The sequence below is a fragment of the Simochromis diagramma genome, unplaced genomic scaffold, assembly GCF_900408965.1.
Source record: "Simochromis diagramma unplaced genomic scaffold, fSimDia1.1 OVJJ01000419.1, whole genome shotgun sequence".
Taxonomy (NCBI): Eukaryota; Metazoa; Chordata; class Actinopteri; order Cichliformes; family Cichlidae; genus Simochromis; species Simochromis diagramma.
Genome location: NW_024387244.1, coordinates 2890679 through 2911877, shown reverse-complemented (window position 1 = coordinate 2911877; position 21199 = coordinate 2890679). Strand labels below are relative to the sequence as shown.

Here is a 21199-nt window from a genome sequence, read left to right as displayed (position 1 = left end):
TTTTGCAACTTTCTCTAATAGATTTATGTGGGGGTTAATTATGGCCCCCTTCACTTGCACTGACTGAATTCTAATGAAATGCTACAAATTGCAAGTTCAACACTTGGGATCAACTCCAGATCTTTTAGTTTCTTAATTTGTCATGGAATAATGAAGGAATAGACCTCGCCTGGCCCTAATTTTTCAATTACAATTGTCCAGTTACAATTTAATATGGCCACTATATATAAAAATGACTGTAATTAAAAAAACTGATACTTAACTCTTATAGTTATTAACTGCATATTGTGACCAAGCCGAGAATCTCCAGTCAAATTATGGTTGGAAAAAAGAATTCCTACTGACCTCAGGTAATTTCAGAGACTGCAGTTGATCTGGTAACCACTAGATGGGTGTAAGAGCCTGCATCCACTGTCAGTGTAAGCTCAACTTCTTTGACATTCATGTAAACTTCATTCACTAAAAAGCTAAAAGCTGTTATTGTATATTTTTCACATATTTGTACGGAATATTGTATTTATTTTAATTGCTATGTAGTTATGTGGTGCATGTGTTTTTGACTTTTGCTGCCATGACGCCAGGTCTCTCTTGGAAACGAGATCTTTAATCTTAGTGAGATTTTTACCTTGATAAATAAAGGAGTAATTAAAAAAAAAAATCATTTTTAAAACTACATTTAAGTCTGTATTTGTTCTGCATTTCAGTTGATGTAAAGACGTTTTGATTTGTTTTTTGTTTTTGTTTCTGTTGAGGGTCAAGAGGTGTCTGGAGCTAATCTCTTTGGGGTGTCAGAAGAACAGAGATGACCTGGCTGGAACCTGTTCACAGACAGATGCAGAGGAGAACATGCAGACCTCATGCATGTACCTACATGTGTATCTTCAGCCCATATGTGAATATCTGCTTAGTGAGTTATCTTACTTGTGGTGGTTTGTGTACACTGGTCTTAGAAGACATAATGAATGCTTATCCCACCTGTATAGGCTAGTCTTAAACAACAGGAAGAACAATAGGAGGAGACAGGGTGTGGTACTGGATGGCAAACATTGGTCAGCTACTTCTGTCTTAAGTCCCTTCCACAGAAATGAGCACACAAACCATTAGAAGTAGACAGCAAGAGGGAACATAAGAATAACTGGGTATCTAAAACTGAATGTACTTTTGGCTTTATATTCTTATTTCTTCTTATCCGTGTTTATTTGAGGTGACTGTAGCTCAGGAGGTCGACCAGATCATTTACTAATCAGAAGGTTGGTGATTCAATCCCTGGCTGCTCCACTACGAAAGTATCCTTGGGCAGAGTTGCTCTCCAGTGCGTTCATCTGTGTGTGAATGATAGAAAGCGCTTGAGTGTAGAAAAATCTGCTTGTGTGAACAAAGCATGTTATATAAAGTCGTTTGAGTGCTCAAATAGAGTAGAAAAGCGTTTCCATTTCCAGTAAGGTTTTTTTTTCTTCATATTTTATATTTATACGTGTTGGAAAACATCCAGCCTTTGAAACTACTTTTATTCTGACCTTTCTGTTTTAATGAGTTTTTCACGATGAAGGCTGACCATTTGGACTTGGCACTAAAACTGATCTCACACACAAGTGCATGCCTGTATTTGTGTGTGCATACAGTTTGTGTGTGTGTGTGTGTGTGTGTGAGAGAGAGAGAGACACCTTAACCCTACATTATCAGTCTGTGTAAAGGCCGGGTCTTATCGCGGCTCTCTTCTCTCTCAGAGTAATAATGCCCTGAAGATGGCTGCTGTGTGCTTGCATGCTTGCTGGCCATCTCTCACCACCAGGCAATGCCAGCACCAATGACTGCTTTGAGATATACAAGAAGTGTTGTTAATGATGGTGACATAAACACTGACACTTTTGGTGTCAGTTTGTAATACTTGTGATTAAATAAAATTAATGTTCTACTGGAAATGTGGCTTCCTTTTGCTTCCTTTCTGGAGTAAAATAAGACATTCAAAGCTTGAAGCTTGAAGCTTGAAGGCTTGCACTGAAAGAGTGAGAAGTGCATGTTGAAAGATAGTTTTACAAGGAGACATGGAGGGGCTGAATGAAAGTCCTTGTCTCCGCTCTGAGCCCACCTCTCTTGCCTTTTCACTCTGCTCCGAAACTCTGACGTCTAATGAAGGATTTACCTATGTCACTGTGACCTCACTGATACTCTGCTCTGCAGTTTGGGATGATTATAATGCAAGGTGAAACAGCTTTGAAGAGTAAAACACTTGTATTTACTCCTAACATCTGTGTGCATTTGATAATATGTAAACAGACACAAGCCAGCCATGCCTTTCTTCCCTCTGTGGTGAGCTGTTACTCATCACCCAGTCTGCCAGTCTGGTCCACATAGCCTCCCAGGAATGCTTCAAAAACACAGTACCTCATACAGTAAAGCCAACAAACAGTATTTCCAACGTTCAGTATCTGAATTAGATCACCATGCTCTATATTTCCTTCTGTTTAAAGGTTTGCTTGTGGGTATATGTAATGCTTTAAACAAGGTTTAATTATTATGTTTTTATTTATCTATGTGAAACTATTTTCAGCAGACAAAGAATTTCCTTCCTTTGTTTTCTGGCCACCTCAGCTCTCCAGGACAGAGGGGCGTATGGTTTCCTCTGTTTGCTCTTCTGTCAGCGGCTCTTGTTATAGAAAAGCACCTACAGACCAGTCAGCCAAGACCTTTACACTCAGCAAGCTTCCTCCTGTTGACTGATCATACTAAGGAGCGGAGTATTAGGGCAGTGTTTGCCTCTTCACTTTATTATAACGAGGCTGTTTGTTGTTTTCTCTGACTACTTTAGCCCCTAAATATAAGAACTTCTGTGTTTTATGTCATTAAACTAGGGTGGCTATGGCTCAGGTAGTAGAGCGGATCGTTTACCAATTTGAAGGTTGTTGGATCAATCGTGTCCTTGTGTCAAAGTTACCTTGGGCAAGATACTGAACCTGAAGTTGTCCCTGATCTGAGTGTATGTGTGAATGTTAGATAAAATGAGTGCGATTGGGTGAATGAGATTTATAGTGGAAAGTAAATGTGGGCAGATGGATCCAAATATGGGTAGTATCATTAGTGATAGTACACCAGCGCCAGTATTGGTATTGGATCAATACTAGCAAAATGAGAGTGATACTTTGTTTCCATCTTATAAGTTCAGTATGTAAAAGTTTGAATTGTGTTTTTAAAAAAAACATTTTAATGAAAAAAAACAAAACTTAAACATCCAGTATGAAAAATGTTTGAATGTTTTTGTGTTGACCGTCATCTATATTTTATTTATAGCCTGTAGCACATTTAAACAACACAAGTTGACCCAAAGTGCTTTAGAGACAGGAACATTTACATTCCAGGTCTCCAGAAAAACCCAGCTTTACAAACACCCGCTGAAGCTGTAAGGTGTGTTTTGACAGATTAATCAATTATAGTAGAAAGTACAAATAATTTAGTGATCATTCAAATATGTTCAGAATTTGCAAATTGATGAATATTCATCTCATAACTCATAACACCCTGCTCTCCCATACATAAGCTGCCTTTATAGGTTAAAAGTATCGATATTGGTGTTGGGAGTATGGGCTCTGTATTTACTTGGTATCGGATAAATGCCAATTTTTGCAGTATCACACAGCACCAGTGGAAAGTGCTGTATAAGAACTAGTCCATTATAATAGCAAATGGGTAGAAAGTCTGGAAATACCTATATTAGGCTATGCAATGTTAAATTAGAGAGCACTTAAGATGTTAGGTGAATTCTTTAATCCTTCAGATAGGATATACCAAGGCTTGCTGTTTGCTTGCTTTCACTGTGTATGCTAAGCTAACCATCTCCTACTATAACTTTATATTTAATGGAAAGAGTGGACTTAATCCTCTCATCTTTCTAATGGATGCATTTCTAAATTGGCCAAATTATTCCTTTAATGATGTTAACAGTCAGTTATTTTGATATTTTTTGGCTTAGACATCAACACTAAAAGTTTCGCCGTTATATTTTGCTTTCCCTTCTCCTTAACCTTCAGTTTTCTGTTTATGCACCGCTTGCTTCTTGCTAAAAGAATCCCCTGAAGCATTTCAACAGACTCTGTCAGATGGTCATGTTTTCCACTTTATGCACATGTTGCTCACTTCCTCATTGTTTGTGTTTACCTTAACAGGATTTGACCTCTGCTTGGTGTTCAGTCTTACGGCTGAGGGATTGTCTGGGTGTCTTGGGGGCAGACAAGTATTTATCCAGGAAGTAAGTTAAGTATCACATCTTTAATCATATAGCAATGGGTCAAAGGTTTATGTTGGCTGGTGAAGGAACGATTGCAGAATAAACTGTATATTCTGTATTAAGTAAAGTCTGTTTCTTCATTTGAATGGTCAGAGGTCAGTAGTAGAAAACTGGGGTTTGCTCTAGACAGTTTATTATTGCATTAACGTCCCAAAATGTAAAAATTATAATAATAATAATTAGAGATGATTACTTTTAAATTACTACTTGTGAAGTAATTATAAAGCTATTTATGATGCATATATTCACTCTTTTTTTTTTATCTGTGTGTGTTCATGTGAAATTTTGAAAATGAGATATGATTACCTTATATGTAAGCATCAAGCATGACTGATTTGTGTGTGTGTGTGTGTGTGTGTGTGTGTGTGTGTACATGTGTGTGCGTGTGTGTGTGTGTGTGTGTGTGTGTGTGTGTGTGTGTGTGTGTGTGTGTGAGAACCATGCGCTGTGCTTTAGCGGGGCAGTGTAGCGTGCAGTGCAGGAGTGAGCAGAGGCGGCCCTGGCCAGTACAGCCCCTGTTCCCTGGTAATCCCTGCGTTTTCAGGAGCCCTGGCCCGTACTTGATGAGCTTGAGCAAGAAAAAGGTTGCGCTCTCCCGTGTGTTTCTCTCTCTGTGTCTCCCTCTCTTTCCCTCTGTCCCTCGCTCATTCATTCCCCCACTTTTTCTCATGAACCCCTCCTCCCCATCCCCTGGAGCCACTGCGCGAATGAATAGATTCCAAGTGTTTACTCAGCAACTTTGTCCATCCATCTCACCCTCTGTACTTCTCAGGATTTCATGGAAAAGGAAAAGAGAACCTGTGAACTTGCTACCATCAGTGAATCTCTTAGCAAACTGGGAAATATGACTGGAAATGTAACTGAGATTTGCTAAAATTTGTGAAGAACATTAAAACAAAACTGGAAAAGTACATGCTGTAGGAGTCGTGCTACATGATTTCCTACCAGTGGCATAAGTGGTTCAGAAAATCTTGCAAACTTATGATCAGTTCCGGAGAGAAAATTCCCCCAATGTCAAACTCTGGCTGAAGTGGATAGGATGTATGTAATATCCAGTGTGGCGGCACAATGTGGAATCAACATTTAGAACAAAATAAAACTGGACATGTGAAATTGTCTGTCTGAGATGAAGTAGCCATCTTTCCTTCATTCGATTACCCTTAAATAAGCATCCAGTTTACACTCACAGGACACTTTGTTAGATGCACATTGCTAGTATTGTTGGACTGCTTTTTGCTTTCATAAGCGTCTTCATTATTTGCAGCATAGATTGAACAAGGTGCTGGAAACATTCAGTACTGACATGATAGCATCATCCCACTGATGCAGATTTGTGAGCTGCACATCCATCCCACCACATCCCAAAAGTCTATTTGACCAAAATCTGGTGACTGTAGATGACTATACAGTGAAGTCATTGTAATCTTCAAGAAACCAGTTTGAGGTGATTTGAGCTTTGTGGTAGTGTGTCATCCTCTTGCAAGGAGACTTCAGAAGCAGGGTACACTGTGGTCATAAAGGGGCAGACATGTCTATCAAGCATATTTAAGCAGTCTGTGGTGTTTAAATGATGCTCAGTCAGTACTAAGCAACCCGAAGTGTATGAAAAAATCTCCCCCACATGATTACACCACCAGCAGAAGCCTGAGCTGTTAATTAAAGGCAGGAAGGATCCACGTTTTCATGTTGTTTATACCAAATTCTGACTGTACCATTTGAATGTGGCAGCAGAAATCATGACTCGTCAGACAAGACAATGCTTTTCAATCTTCTATTGTCCAATTCTGGCGAATCTGTGAGGACTGTATCAGAGATGCTATTCTGCACACCTTGGTTGTAACAAGTGGTTAGTTGAGTTACTGTTGCTTTCCTATCAGCTCTGAGTTGATATTTTTCTCCTTTTCAGACCATTCTCTGTAACCCCTAAATATGATTTTGTGGGAAAATCCCAGCAGACTAGCAGTTTGAAATATTCTGACCAGTACATGTGGTACTAATAACCATATCACATTCAAAGTCACTTAAATCAACTTTCTTCTCTATTCTGATGCTCAGTTTGAACTTCAGCATGTTGACTTGACCATGTCTAAATGCATTAAGTTGTGATGTGAGTGGCTGATTATATATTTAGGTTAATGCGCAGTGGAACGGGTGGAACTAAAAAAGTGTCCAGTGAATGGCGGTCTAATTAGTTCATGTTTACCCTTTAAAGCACAGTGGCTGCGACGTTTAACTGTGTGTCTGATGTTGGTGAAAAAAGTTACCTGTTCATATTTTGTCTTCATGCTCTTATAAATATATGCTCTGCTCTGTATGTTAGAGAAAGTCTGTGACTTCTGTTTACTAGTGAATTTGGGGGATTCTACGTTAAAATAATTTGTCACTTACCAAGTCGTTTCCAGTTAAAATCCTATCGATATGATACATGATTCATCTCGCTTTAGAATACAGCATATAGGTTCAGAGGGGTTTAAGGAAGTCGGGTTTTTTTTTAACGAAAAAACAAACAAATATTTCCCACCAGTGAAGTTACTCCAACTGACTGACTACAGTCTAATATACAGTTAAATATAAAAAATAGCAAATGTATGAAAGTTTAATTTGATGAAAAATGTTCTAATGGAGCTATTAAACATATTAAACAACTGGATTGCAGCTAAGAGTTGGAGTTAGTTTTAGTCACTATTCTTGCAGTTATTTAGAATTAAGCAGGGTTTTTGTACTCTAAGATGAAACTTCCACTTTTTGGGTGCTGGTAACTTCTCTTGTTCTACATTTTAGATTAATTCTCCCACATCCACAGACTTCATTTAAAATGTTTTACTGTAGCGGGCTTTTTCTTGACTAGCCACAACATAATAAAGTAAGTAAAAGTACGGTGTGACAGAGAAACAAGCACGCAGACTGGCCGTACAACATGACTAATGTACTGATAGTGTTGAGGTACAGAGAGGTGTGAAGGCTCTGACAGGGTAATGAGGTGGTCAGGGTGGGGATTAGCAAGAGGCCGCAGGCCCCGAGGCAGAAGGCCTCGTTTCCTGGCCTGAGCCCCTGTTTGTCCTGCCTGACCTGACAGCTCTGGGGGCAGATCCTGCTTGGATACATCCCCGCTCCCACGCCTGTCTGAAGCTGTTAGCCACTGGCTGTGAGTAGCTAGCTGGGCTTAGTGTTGTCTGAGCTGTGGCTGGGTGGGGAGGGGTCCAGTCATCTGTGGGAAGGGGTGGCAGCTCCTGTGTGCTGGCAGAGAGAGGGTGATCGGGGGGAAAAGGCATCTGGGAGAAGAGTGGGCAGCGATGATTAATAGCTTTGGTCTGGCTGTTGTCAAAACTTTTTTATTTGTGTTACTCATGTTGGAAGGAAAACGAGCCATCTCGTCTTTCTTCTTTTGAACATCATCGCTCTGTCTCCATGGATCTGTTCTACCTAGTTGTCAATGATTTACCACGTATTTGCACAGTAATATTTGGGAGATCAACTAAAAGGAAAAACAACAAAAAATATTCCAATATGGTGTCTGGCAAATGCATGCTCCCAGTTTAGTTTGTCATAGATTTGACCCTTCTACCAAAAAATGTAACCTTGTTGAATTAGATTTTTGGTGATTGCATGACTTATAACACTGCTCACGTAATATTTACTTATGAACTCTTCCAGGGATTCCACCCACTTCTATCCTGGGTTTTCCTTTAATTTGTTGCTTGGATGTCATTGACATTATTAAGCTTCCCTTCAGCTCGCTTCAACACCTTAACCCACATTTTAAACACTGGTAGTTCATCTCTGTGCGTTTTACCTGTGCAATTAACTTCAGCCTTCTCTTTTGCCTGAATGATCAATTAAAAGCACTTTCAAGTTCTGGTCTTCAAAGAGTGTTGTCTGCATACCAACTGTGTGCACAACCCTGTTTTTACTTCAAAATCCATAAGATAACACCTCTCCTCTACACCACGGGGAGTGTTTGATTATCACTCTCCAAAAATGAAAATGAAATGAAGGGATATTTACTTTTCTTGCCCAAAAGCTTTGATAGCTCAATTGCTTGTTTTCAGTGGCTTGTTATTATTTTTCAATTGGTGGATTGGCTGTTGGGTTTGGAGTAGCATGGAGCAGCTCTCCGAGTGTTGTTTCTGCCCTGGATATACACACAGGCATTAGTGAAAGCACAGAGAGAGCAGCTGAGATACAGACACACAAGGAGAAAGAGAGAGAGAGAGACAGAGAATGCATCGCCACTAAAATTTTTGTTAGTGTCTCAAACATTACATCCATGTGAGAATGACAAATAAATGCAATTTTATTGTTTGGTTCTGCCATATACGGGCCTCTTCTGATTAAAGATGTTAAATCCTACAATGTAAAAATGCAACACTTTTTACAATCTAAAAATTTAGCATTACATGCAAGTCTTTGTATTATATAAACAGCAGTCTGTTAGAAAATTGTCAATTTCTGGGTGAGTACTCGGTGGGTCCTCCTGCCTCAGTCGTCACTGGCTACTCAGTGGCGTCATTCCTGCCCTGTCATATAAAACTGTCAACGCCTTTCTCTCACCTGAACTGACACACACACTACCCCAAACACCAGGGCAGGATAGGGGCCAGAGCAAGGGGCTGTACATGCACCTGGTTGATTCTTTCCCCTGCTGATCATTTCGACAAAAAGGCGATCGTTGCATTGGTTCTTTTATGAATCTAGCAAATTATTCCTACTTCTCTGGCATGTGCAACATGACCGCAGAGCAATCACCTGCCGAGGCAAGTCCTGTTGTCATGTCTCCAAATGTGAGCCTGGACTCGCCACTGCCTCCGCCGCCTTTGATGCTGCAGGCCCGGTCAAAGGAAAGCATTTTGATCAAGTCCGAGCCCCGAGGAAACAGTCCCAACACGGAGGACGGAGGCGCTCTGGGTCAGACTGAAGAGCACCTGCCCTCGGGGAGCCGCAGGAGGAAGAGGCCCGTCCAGAGGGGGAAGCCTCCCTACAGCTACATCGCTCTCATCGCCATGGCCATTGCTAACTCCCCGGAGAGGAAACTCACCTTAGGGGGCATTTATAAGTTCATAATGGAGCGCTTTCCTTTCTACAGGGAGAACTCGAAGAAGTGGCAGAACTCAATCCGCCACAACCTCACGCTCAATGACTGCTTTGTGAAGATCCCCCGGGAGCCCGGCAGACCAGGTAAAGGCAATTACTGGACGTTAGACCCCGCAGCTGAGGACATGTTTGACAACGGAAGTTTTTTGAGGAGAAGGAAAAGATTCAAGCGCACAGACGTTAGCACATACCCCGGTTACATGCAGAGCTCCAGCGCTTTTACGCCAACGCCAATGGGAAGGCCTTCGTATCCAAACGCCCTGTATGCCGGCATAGGGTCAGGTTACGGCTCTCAGCTGACGGCCACATCCCCACACCCAGCCATGCTGCATCATTACCAGACCTCTGCTGGAGTCAGCCAAGGACAGCCGCGCATGTTCAGCATCGACAACATCATCAGTCAGCAGACGGTTGTGCAGAGCGGCCCAGTTGGGGACCTCAACTCCCAAGCGCTGGGGCTGGGTGGAGGCGATCTGAGCACTATGACCTCCAGCTGCTCGGTAACCGGCACCGACCCGTCTGCTTGCTTCCAGACTCAGACTGTCAACCCGTCAGCGAACATGCTGAGCAGAAACAGCGGGAACCTTTCATCCAACCTGACCACCGGGTACCCATATTCCTCTCCGGCTTCTCCTCCAAATCTACCCACCATGACCCAGTCCGGATTCTCCCCGGGCAGCTCCCAAGTGTACTGTACGAGCAACCGGCTCTCCCTACCGGCATTGCGCCCGAGCTCCTGCGCCGAGCACTCGGAGCAGCTACTGGGCCTCTCCAGCCCCATGAACTACAACAACACTTACATGAGACAAGCCAACTTTGCGTCAGGATTAGAGCGGTATATGTAAGATGAAAACTAAAAACTTAATTGAGTGCAGACAGGAAGGATTCTAGACCTAAATTGCCCATTAAAGGAAAAAGCCCCAAATTAATCAGAAGAACAGCTTAAAAATAATAAATCCATATTATTCAGTCAGCATAACAATAAATGATAGATTTAGTTCACGCTGGAATTTCGGAATTTAATTTTTGCCAAGCTCAAAAGGACATGACACAATAAGACCGAGCCTCACTATGAAACATTCCTATTTGAAAAGGTGTAAAGCCATTTAGTTTGACACATTCCATGAGTGTATCTCAATATGTATTAATCTGTGAAACACTGCTTTCGTATTTCCTGTATTTTGCCGTTTGTTTTTAAGTTTACATGTTACTTATAGACTGTTCACGTCTGCTGTTTCACGTCTGCTGTTTCACGTCTGCTGTTTTTTATGTAAATATTGTGCTGATGTAAAGACTTTATTAAAGGAAGGGTGTTAGCATTACACGCGACAAAGGATATAAAAAGGAAATAAAAAGGATTTTTACAGTAAAGTAAATGTAGCCTTTTTCCTTGACCATTTAAAACTTTAAAACTATGAAAATGGGTAATATTTATTTTTAAAAGATTCCATGTCAGTGCAAGCTAAAATCTATGAACACAGTTTTCTTACATTGATTTAACCTAAATTGGTGTGAGAAAATATTAAACCAGTTCACAACTAAACCACTTTAGTCAGTTCTTTGGAATGAATCGTTGCATCACCACGAATCACCAATGAACCATTCAAAATCCACACTTTTAAAATGACGTCTTGAGTTGGGTACAGGTAGACTCGACATTTTTGTGTTCAAATGCACGAATGAATAATTATATTTTAAATGTGTTTCACTGACATAATCAATAATAAATGACATAAAACAAATAGAGTTTTTATTGAGAAGTGTTCAATTAAAAAACTAGACTCAAAACTAAAAATAAAATCATCTTTACCATCATTCTTGAACTTTGATACAAATCACATGGAATTCAGGTTAGCAAAGATGCATGGCGATTTAACAAAGACACTCAAACTGTAAAAATAAATAAATAAATGCCCCAAAACCTGCATTAAGCCTTTTTTAAATTTGTTAATTAATTATTAATTACTGTTATGCTATGTTAAGCATCCCTGCTATAATAATCTTTAATATCTTGTAGGCTTTTCCTCTTTATGGATTTTTACATGTAATTTTCTAGACTTGTGAATTGTAACAACAGCAACACAACACAAGAAAAGAAAACAACAAAAAAAGAGCCACATATGAGCCGTATTTTGTGGAAATTAATTTCCTGGTAATCTAATGAAATAAGGACATAAAGAAAGTTTGCATAGCAGTTATTGCTGGAGACAAAATATGTTTCAGACAACAGCTGGGACAATTTTTATCTCTGAGGTATATAGTTGGGATAAATTATCGTGTAAACAGTTATATGACTTATATATGACTTATAATACAGATTGAAAAAAGGTGTAAGAAAAACATTCCGTTTTAGGCACCTGGGACAAATTTGTGGAAACGCAAACATACCCATGAGTAAAGCACTTACTTGCAAGTATAAACTGTAATGGTTGTTCCGTTTGAAGCATAAAACCCAACAATTTCTAACAATTCTAACAGAAAAGTCAAATTCAAAGTCCAGGTCTGCTCATCACCGCCCAAACCTCACGCCAACCAATCACAACAACCGTGTATTCAGCAAAAACGCCCCAAAACTTTTATTAGATAACTCTGAAGCGCTGAAGTCGCCGAAGGACTCGGACAGCTGCCCCACCACTAGGTGGAAGCAAAGGCACGACGTGTCCAGCTTGTATAATTTTCTCCACCCTCCATTAAGTTTTTTTAATCATTAACTTTTTGAATTATGATTTACCCGAACATATTTTGAAGAGCAGTCACCAGTGAAAACACTTTCTGATTTATTGAAATGAGCTTATTTAATTTTTATTTTGTTGATAAGTCTTGTTCGGTGTTCGTGTTTCATCACTGAGATGCAATCTCAATCTAATTTTCATATTCAAGTGCTGAAAAGTGCTTAAGTCAACAAAACGAACTGAAGGTTTGAGACACACAATGTGACTGTTTAAGCAAAATGTTATTTTTTAAGTATCCCAAACTATAAGGACATCCAGGAAAGCCACAATCCAATCATTATGATCACATTTTTATTCTTTATTTGCCATCAATTTAAAAATAATATCCAGCAGGCGCTCATGTGTAGCTATACCAGGCTTCATTTACATTACATACTTACATATGAGTTTTCAGCAGCTGTTATCGCGTTATAACAAGTCTCACAGTACAATCTGCTCCCTTAACCTCGAGTCAAGCACTAACCGTCTATTCAGCCAGACAGTTTATTTCAGGAAGTGTTGTGTTGCACATCAACAGTAGTTGATATTTTATAGCCTAATATAGAAGTTATGTACTTCTCTGGCATTATAAAAAAAAATAAAACTATATTCATTTTTCTAACAAAGGCTTTTGCATTGTATAAAGTGGTTTCCTCATTACGTGAGAATGTTTCAATAACCTCTGCCAGTCAGTGCAAGTTTTACCGATTTGCTGCTTGAATGAGTCACAGCTAGTCTCACCTGCGAGTGCAAGACTTTAATCATCACTGCTCTGCAAACAGCAGAGGGCGCCTTAACACCATAAACTGAAATAAGCCTCTTCTTTTTGAGAGTCGCAGAGAATATGAACTAACGCCTACTGAAGCTTTAAAAGATGATAACTTCTCAAAAGCTCCGGTAACTCTTACTCTTCTTACTTCCACGTGATTACACACGTAGCATTAAGTAGACTGACAATATTTTTACGTAAATATGTATATAATTAATTCATTGGTTATACTGTAAGTAAAAAAACAGCATTAGTTATCAAATGAAGGCAATACGAATTGCTACCCCTTCTGTTCGTAAGGCAGGTCATTGTGACATATGGTCGGTGTTTTAAAAGATAATAGAGGGAATAAATAAACAAATAAGAGCAATATTTTCGCTGATCTGTGAATAAAACTAAGGCTGGGCCTTGGGTTCCGTAAGAATGATCTAATATAAGTTAATGTGTTATGTCTCTTGAGTAGCTGTCAGGCAGGTGTCAGAGCGTCTATTTCAGATTTTTTAAAAGACTTGTGACAGGCAGGTCAGAGAGCAGGACACATGGATCAGCAAGCGCTTCCATGTTTAAGGTTACGCATGCTCGATTTGAACTTGCTCTATCAGTAAAAACAACACACACACACACACACACACACACACACACACACACACACACACACACACACACACACACACACACACACACACACACACACACACACACACTGTTCAAGAAAAGGCAACAAACAACAAAAAGAAAACAAGTGTAGTCGAAAACGCATGAAAGTCTTGTTCTTTGACGTGCCAAAACCCAAAAACAAACAAACAAAAAACCCACCCTAAAAGCAAAAAATATGACATATATGAATCTGATCTGTTTGCTGTTTGACCTGTAGCTAGGATTAATGGGGTGCTGATGTAAACGCATTACAGTAATTCGATGTTTCTGCCCCATAATGAACTGGAATGTCCGCCTGCTTTAAATAAGCCCGCACACATTGCACTTTGTCATCTGCTCCTGGCCTTTCACGAAGATGAATTGAAGCAGGTTGCGGCACACTATACCCCCGTGTAACACTGTAAAATATGCAGAAAATGCCCACGAATAATGCTGCGAATTGTTGATGAGGAAAACACTAAACCCGTGAGAATTTTTTCTTCGTTTGAATCACGGAATTATGCGCCTGTCTGAAACCTTTCAGACAGTTGTGCATGCTCCGCTTGTACAACTTATTTATGCAGCACTTTGGATACTTGAATAAACAAAATGGATTTAAGGTTACGTTACATTAGATAAAATCGAAAGAAAAATGTAAAATACTGAACAAAAAAACAAACAAAAAAACGTGTCGAGGACTATTTTAGTAAAATATGTATATTTAAGAAAAAATCTGTTTCACACTCGGATTTTAAAGTGCTGTGCACTCTACTTCATAAATTAACCTCAATTAAAAAGCTTTATAACAATACTAGTAATAATAATAACTTGAGCTGCAGATTGTTATTATCTTTTTTTACTTTATGAACAGATTCAAAATTTTGATTTCTCTCAATATACGTGCATTATTATTATTATTATTATTATTATTATTATTATTATTATTATTATTATTATCATTTTATTATTATTATTATTATTATTATTATTATCAATAATGATAATAATAATTTTATAATCTTTTTTCTGATCAGTCACCATCAGTGGTGCACCTTCCCCTGAAGTCACGGTGTCTTCTTTAAGTGAATCAAACACTTCATGTCCAGGTATGAAACTTTTTTCTTTCTTTTTTTAAAGTGAATAAGAAGCTACCAGTAAGACAGTTTTTCACTTTTAACACATACATTCACATACCTATTTCTTATATTCTTTTCCCTCTGATAAAGCATAAAATATGCACAGAATATTTGAGATCTTCGCACTTGGAGGTCTTAAAATATGTACATATACAAGGGAACAACTGATGTCGTTTCAACCTGTGTAGACTTGAGTGCTTCTGTTATTAGTATAACATTTTAACATATGATATAATATTCAAGAGCAAATGCAAATATTGTTTTTTGCTGGATAATTTCGTCCAGTTCCTGGTAACAGTGACTCAAAGACCACGTGATCAGCGTGGCCCTATAAATACCTTTTGAGCACTAAGGAGGATAGTGTGACAGTCTGGCTGGATACCTACCCAATCTTGTGCGTAAAAGCTTTTTTGAAAAGACATTTGGATGCCCCGAAGTAGGTTTTTGAACAATAAGAATACGCTTGAAGTGATCACAGACGGAAACCATCGTGTCTGAGGAAAACACGACTTCTTATCGGTGCAAAATCGTTGATCTTTGACTCTGTTTTTTTACGCGTGACTCCCAGAAGTTTTCTCGATGAGAGCGTCGCACGGCCCCGCTTGACCAGACTCGGACTCCGAGGACACGCCAAATCCACAGGTCAAAGAGTTATTTGTCTTTTTCAATTTTAGCCATGTGTGATTTCGGTAGTTGGAGATAAAGCTGCAATAAAACCCTTGTGTGGTTGTAAGGCAGAGAGGAAGGGTGTGTGCGCGCTCTCGCTCTGTAGCCTCACCGGACGAGAGCAGGAGGAAATCTGGGAGAGAGGAGGAAGACAAGCGGCAACTCCAAGGATGACTTTAGGGACGGATATGTCCGACAGCTCTGCATTGTCCGAGGATGTGGACATCGATGTGGTTGGTGGTGACATATCGGTTGGAAAAGACGGAAAGTACATCCACCATGACTTCAACTTCGACAATGACTCGGACGATAATTACTCCCAGAACACGGCCGAGAGGGTTGCCTCTCCAGGGCTCAGCAGCTCTGACTGCCCGTCAGATCAGGTCGGGTCCAATGCAGAGACCGGGACTGCGATTGGGGACAAACCCAGAAAAAATGCACTTGTGAAACCACCGTACTCTTACATCGCTCTGATCACCATGGCCATCCTGCAGAGCCCCAAGAAACGTCTCACTCTGAGTGAGATCTGCGAGTTTATTAGCAATAGATTTCCCTACTACCGGGAAAAATTCCCTGCGTGGCAAAACTCCATTCGTCACAACCTTTCCCTAAACGACTGCTTTGTGAAAATCCCACGGGAGCCCGGCAACCCCGGGAAGGGCAACTACTGGACTCTCGACCCGGATTCCGCAGACATGTTCGACAACGGGAGCTTCTTGCGCAGGCGGAAGCGCTTCAAGAGGCACCAAAATAATGATATCCTCAGGGACTCCGGTGGCTTTCTACCAGGATTTGGATATGCGCCGTATGGATACAACTATGGACTTCAGCTGCAGAACTTCCACGCAGCCCACAACCCTTACCACCCACACCACACAGGTGGTTCCTTCCCGTTCCCTAACGCCCCCTGCACCTTGCCCTCGTCAGCCTCCATATTCCCCGCGCCGCATCATCTGCCCTCCCTTTTAGGGACCGATTTAAGAAAGCCTTTTTATCCTCAGCTAAGCCCCTCTCTGCCACCCCTCAAGACGGACTCCAGCGCCCCGAGTCGACCTTCGTTCTCCATTGATAATATCATTGGTGCAGCCAACTCCACCGCTTCTTCCTACAGCGCACAGCCGGGAAGCCAGGCTCAGATTCTGGCCATGCTGACCCCAGCACTGGCCTCTGCCTCAAGTCATTTGAACTTATCACAGGAGAGCATATTACAACCTGGGCCGCAGAGTCAAACTTTTTCCAGTAAAACCCCGAATATGAACACTTGCCCTTTTTAAGAAATAGGAGAAAAAGAAAAGACTGCCAGAATGCCCTCTGAATATTTTTCATGAAAAAAAATCAATTGTGGCGTCGTCCTCTGTGAAGGTAGGGTAAACATTCTTCGTGAAGTAAGAATGTTTCTTGTTCTCCCAGTTTCTTAACAGTGTACGAGGAGAGACAGGTTTATTTATAGGGTGTAAATATGTGTATAATATTGAGAGACAAAAGCAAGAGAAACTCGGAGAGGGAGCTTTTTAAATAATGCTGGCCTGCAGTGTGGCATGTGGCCTTCAATTGTCAGTGGAGGGGAAAAAAGGAGTCTGTTATTTTAACATAAGTTAAATTTGTCCTAAGTGGTTACGGGGATTATTTTTGATTTTTTTTTTCCAAAATACAATTGAGAATTTTATTCTGATTTATATTGTTTTTTATTTTTATTTTGTGTCTATAGAAAAAGCGGCACTGTTGTTGAGATATGCTGACAAGAGACTGTAAACTCAGGTTTTTACTTAGAAAGCACACGGAGACAAAGGGGTGTTTCTGAAATTTAAAAAAAATAACACTACAATTTTTCCACTATCACTCCCCCTGAATCTTCTCTACATGGTAAATTTGTGACAATATCATTTCATGTTGTCAGTGGACCCTTAGGCTATGTGACTTTTGGTATTAAAGAGCGTATTACCTCTCTCAACCTTTTAATTGTTCGTTCCTACCTATTCGCAATTTAATCTGTGAAGCATACAGTATGTCATGTGTTGCCAATAGAAAAACACCTAAATGTTCATAGGTCATTTTTGTTGTAATGACAAGAATAATAAATGTTTGTGACTTAAAGAAATGTTTTTTTTTTATTGCATGGGAAGATGACCTTCAAGCAGACTCGACGCCATAGACTGAACAATAACGAATTGCATTCATGTTATATTTGCAACAATTTTTTAAACTGAAAACTAAATGTCGTTGATTTCATTGCATTTAAGCTACTTTTATTTATTTATTTATTTATAATGACACTTACAGTCCATATCCTGCCCACCTGAATAACCCACAGTTTTAACGATGTTTGTATCAGTCGTTCAATTCCTAAATGTGACTAATTCAGGTGTTGATTTGACCAATTAAACCAATTTGGCGTCCTGGGCATGCAGTCCGCTAAATTAAGACTAATTTAAGCTGTGAGAAACGAAACCCACAAAATTCGGTTTTAAATGTTTCAAACACGGCTCGACGTTTATAACACTCACGAATATCACGCAACAGTGGGCATGCATTCCCCTTGTGTGGCTCTTGCTCGCTTGTAAAGGACCATTTTCTAGCGAGTTACAAAGGCTTTAAATGAATGGGAACATTAGCGGGCCTCGGCGGTCTGTAATTGAAAGTGAACAAGGATATACCCACGGTCTTTTGGGCTTTCGTTGCTAATTTGTAGCAGCATTTTTCACCAGGCTCCTAATCCACCATAATGCGGCTTTTTGGCCGTTTGTTGATGTTGTCAGTGTGGACCCCTGGCCCAGGGGAGTGAATGTGCGCACAGCGAGCGGTCCCCTGTGAGACCAGCCACATGCATTTGGACCCTGAAAAGCAATCTTCTCAAAAGGCCCTCGGTTTGCTCGGCTTTCATGTCATCTGTGTTGTCTCGGGATACGTTCAAAAGAAACAGTGGGACAAGTCCGGCTACAGAAAACAGGCCTATTGGTCTTTTTCAGAGTTGTTGGAGCACATGTTTCCAGACAGAAGCTGGTGTAAAGCCTCTTTTATTTACCAGATCTGTGCGCAAATGGTTAAATTAGTTTGTGGGTGTTTTGACAGATGATTATTAAGGATGAAGGGTGGGAGGGCTGACTCCTGTGTTTTCCCCTCAGCACAGCTCACTGAAAGTCTTTGAAACGAAAACCAACACATGACTACTTTCTTTACTCAGAAGCAGCCTTTATTTCATTTCTATTTCTTCTCCTCTCCTTGTTAGCTAAAAATTGGACAACTAATAAAAGTCGCATACAGCTTTTGGGAAATCATTATGATTAGCGCCTCTCCCGGTATATCCACAGTGTTAATTGATATCCTCTATGTATAATTTGCAGAGTAAATGAGGTGGAAAAAACATTAGCGCACTATTGAGAGTTTTCTCCGCACGCCCACGCTGATAGGGAGTCATTATGCGCCGCATCAGACCATTAAAATCCACATCAAGCGTGTGCAGAGGTGGTTAAACGGTTAAATAACGACAGGAACGAAAACGAAGCCAATAAAAATCGCGAGACTTTTAATGCAAGCTACAGATCCGCCACGGGGAGGTTCATGCAGAGGGAAAGAGCTTTGAAAACGGACCATTTGAGACTGAACTAATTTGTATGGATTTTCAGCTCGAATGCGCACTGACCATCCAAGCTCCATCTCTGCTGTAAGATTAAAGGCTTGTGACCAGAATAGAAGTGGAACTTGCTCTTCCTCAAACCACTGCGAGCAACGAGCACAAACACAAAGATACCAGGGGCGCATCTTTAAAAACGCTCTTTAATTTCTCATGCAAGTCCCACGCAGCATGTAATCACTGCATGCACACTGATAGCTTAATGCTTCATAAAGTTCTTCGGCGCTGTTGTCACTCCGAGACCACCCGTGCTTTCAGCACCAGACTGCGACTTGATCCCGACACCACAACGACATTCGTCATTTTCGTGACGTTTTCCCTCAAACGAAATAACTGAGTGCTATGTGAAGTGACAGCCAAATGACTCAACAGTCACCATAAACACATTTTAGTTTTCGGGGCAATTCCAGTCTCTTTCTAACCGCTTCCATATGCCCCTGCTTGGGCGTATAAGCAGCCTTAAACCCGCTAAAATTTATTTATAGGCTTTAGATGTCAACATACATTTAGAACTATTTTCATTTCATTCTAAATATTTGTTCCCTTTAGGCTCTTCAAGTCCTCGGGAAAAATAAAGAGCTAGGTCATATAATAATAATAATAATAATAATAATAATAATAATAATAAATTATATGGTAACCAGGATTATGATGATAATGATGATTATTATTAATGTTTTTCAGTACACACTATATGACCCCAGAGGATTAAATAAAATCGTTTTACTTAAATATCTCACAGCCCTGCCAATAACGTCATGCCCCCGATCGATGCATCGTTCACCGCTGCATCTTGAAGGACGTAAGGACAGAGTGCGCTGACAGTACAAGGACACCATGAGTGTGTGTGTGATTTTTCTGCGGGATGTGTGACTGTGTACTATAATCAAGGTCAAGTTCCTGATTTCGGGGTGTTAAGAGAATAGTCACGTTTACTCATATATAATATAATGTAATATAATATAATATAATATAATATAATATAATATAATATAATATAAAAGACCTTGAGGTTCACAATACCCCGCTTAAATAATCAGTTGCACCTTACAGAAGATTTATTATTAAAATTACGATGATGCTGTAACATCATTTGATTGTGTGTGTGTGTGTCATATATCTATATATATATATCTATATATATCTATATCTATCTATATATATATATATATATATATATATATATATATATATATATATATATATGTAGACACTATGGCAAGGTTACAACATGCCAATATGTAGGATGAGAATACCCGCCTCCTGTAGCCTTAAAGGCACAAAAGCTGGCTTCCTATTTTAAAAGATTCATCTATAAGCTTTAAAATCCGTCAACTTTGTTCTATGAGACAAACAGATTCCTCTGATGAGAGAAATCAGATTCCTCCTTAACCTCCGCTGGTTATGCTCCTACAGGCCTGCCTGGATACATAATTATAAAACCTGCTGCTGCACAGTTGGGATAACTCTGGAGTGTGCTAATAATAAAAACAAACCATTCTCCTTATACTGGTGGGGACATTCTGGACACACACACATAGACAGAGACACTCCACGTTGTTTCCCCTCGACTTGTGAAAGCACTGGTGAGGCTTCCTTCCTTCATTTTTATGCACTTTTCCCCCAGATACTTTGACTTGTATACACGACCATTTCTTGTCCCATGGAGATCACCCTCTCCACGTCCCTTGTGTTTTTATGTGCGTGCAGGCGAGCCTCCCTTTCTCGCCCCCGCACAGGAATGTTGGCTCGGTCCGCGGCTCCCCGGCCTGGAGGAGAGGCGATCCGCGGCCCTATATCTGCACCGCCGCAATAAATCACAGCCTCCCCTCGCTGCACCCAGCCTCCCTCCAGCCTCCGTGTTTTTGCAACAGACAGAGGAATCCTTCGCTTAATTAATTTAGAATGTGTAAACAAAGCGAGGACAGTGAACTCCCCATCATCTCTGGAAACACAATATTAACTTTGGAAGATCTTCGCCCTGCCGACTCGACAGACTAAAAGAACACCTGCTGCAGAAAATAAAGACGATGGCCGGCCTGGTCTATGCACGGACACACACGCTTTATCGGGGCAGGGGTATTAATGACTGAAGATAGTATTACTGCGCAAGGATCACCAAAATATGATATCGGGTAAGGCTACTGCACCCGTCATTCTAGCCTGTTTAAGAAGAGTGGGGATCGTGTAAAGTCTGGTTCGTGTTTACTGGATTTAAAAAAAAAAAAAATTGGTCATTTTTAATTTGTCATATTTTACGATCCACGTGGATAAAAT

General features: G+C 40.3%; 2 protein-coding genes across 2 annotated transcripts; both read left to right on the top strand.

Annotated features, from left to right (window-relative positions):
* Positions 1 to 8967: 8967 nt before the first annotated feature.
* foxe3 (forkhead box E3) lies at positions 8968 to 10314 on the top strand. Its single transcript, XM_040052696.1, has one exon. It carries the CDS (start codon positions 8968 to 8970, stop codon positions 10216 to 10218), a length of 1251 nt encoding a protein of 416 aa, XP_039908630.1. The 3' UTR covers positions 10219 to 10314.
* A 4669-nt stretch (positions 10315 to 14983) lies between these two features.
* Positions 14984 to 19516, top strand: foxd2 (forkhead box D2). Its single transcript, XM_040053080.1, has 2 exons — positions 14984 to 15267; positions 15364 to 19516. Exon 2 carries the CDS (start codon positions 15462 to 15464, stop codon positions 16563 to 16565), a length of 1104 nt encoding a protein of 367 aa, XP_039909014.1. The 5' UTR covers positions 14984 to 15267; positions 15364 to 15461; the 3' UTR covers positions 16566 to 19516.
* The last annotated feature ends 1683 nt before the right edge of the window (positions 19517 to 21199 follow it).

Coding starts and splice junctions, on each gene's coding strand:
- foxe3 (XM_040052696.1), top strand. CDS start 8,968: ATGAATCTAGCAAATTATTCCTACTTCTCTGGCATGTGCAACATGACC.
- foxd2 (XM_040053080.1), top strand. CDS start 15,462: ATGACTTTAGGGACGGATATGTCCGACAGCTCTGCATTGTCCGAGGAT.